The 609-nt window shown below is 74.4% G+C and overlaps 1 protein-coding gene across 1 annotated transcript in view; it reads left to right on the top strand.

The window, feature by feature from the left end:
* LOC121350410 (TAF6-like RNA polymerase II p300/CBP-associated factor-associated factor 65 kDa subunit 6L) overlaps positions 1-21 on the top strand; it is a 4543-nt gene extending 4522 nt beyond the window's left edge. The window contains exon 4 of the mRNA XM_041461699.1: positions 14-21. Within this exon, the coding sequence (XP_041317633.1) occupies positions 14-21 (8 nt within the window). The remainder of the gene's footprint in view (positions 1-13) is intronic.
* The last annotated feature ends 588 nt before the right edge of the window (positions 22-609 follow it).

Raw genomic sequence — 609 nt, 5'->3', positions numbered from 1 at the left:
TGAACTCCCCTAGGACCTTGAGCCCCCCCAGGACCCCCGGGACCCTCAAGCCCTTGATCCCCCCGGTTCCCCTCGGTCTCGCCGGTGCCCGGAGCCCCCCCGGAGCCCCCCCGGGGCCGGAGGTGAACTCCCCTAGGACCTTGAGCCCCCCCAGGACCCCCGGGACCCTCAAGCCCTTGATCCCCCCGGTTCCCCTCGGTCTCGCCGGTGCCCGGAGCCCCCCCGGAGCCCCCCCGGGGCCGGAGGCGGCGGCGGAGGCGGCGGCGGCCCCGCCACACCCGGTACCAGACACAGCAGCTCCACCGGGAGGGGCCCCGGGGGCGCTTTGCGGGCGGGACCCCCGCCCCGTCCGCGACCCCCTCGGGGAGGCGGCGCTTCGAGCCCGGCCCCGCTGTCCCCGCGTCCCCAAATTCCCCCCGGGAATCGCCTGTCGCCTCCTCCCGGTGACATTCGGCACCCGGGGTTGGCTTCCCCTCATCCCCGGGGTCCCCAAATTCTGCTCGGGAGCCTTCTATCATCTTCTCCCGGTGACATTCGGCTCCCGAGGGTGGTTCTCCCGCTGTCCCCATGTCCCCAAACTGACCCCGAGACCCTCCTGTCCCCCCCTCC

Source organism: Pyrgilauda ruficollis, unplaced genomic scaffold (genome assembly GCF_017590135.1).
Source record: "Pyrgilauda ruficollis isolate IOZ18807 unplaced genomic scaffold, ASM1759013v1 scaffold1519, whole genome shotgun sequence".
Lineage (NCBI taxonomy): Eukaryota > Metazoa > Chordata > Aves > Passeriformes > Passeridae > Pyrgilauda > Pyrgilauda ruficollis.
The sequence above is the reverse complement of the archived record's forward strand: the minus strand, read 5'-3'. Positions and strand labels throughout refer to the sequence as shown.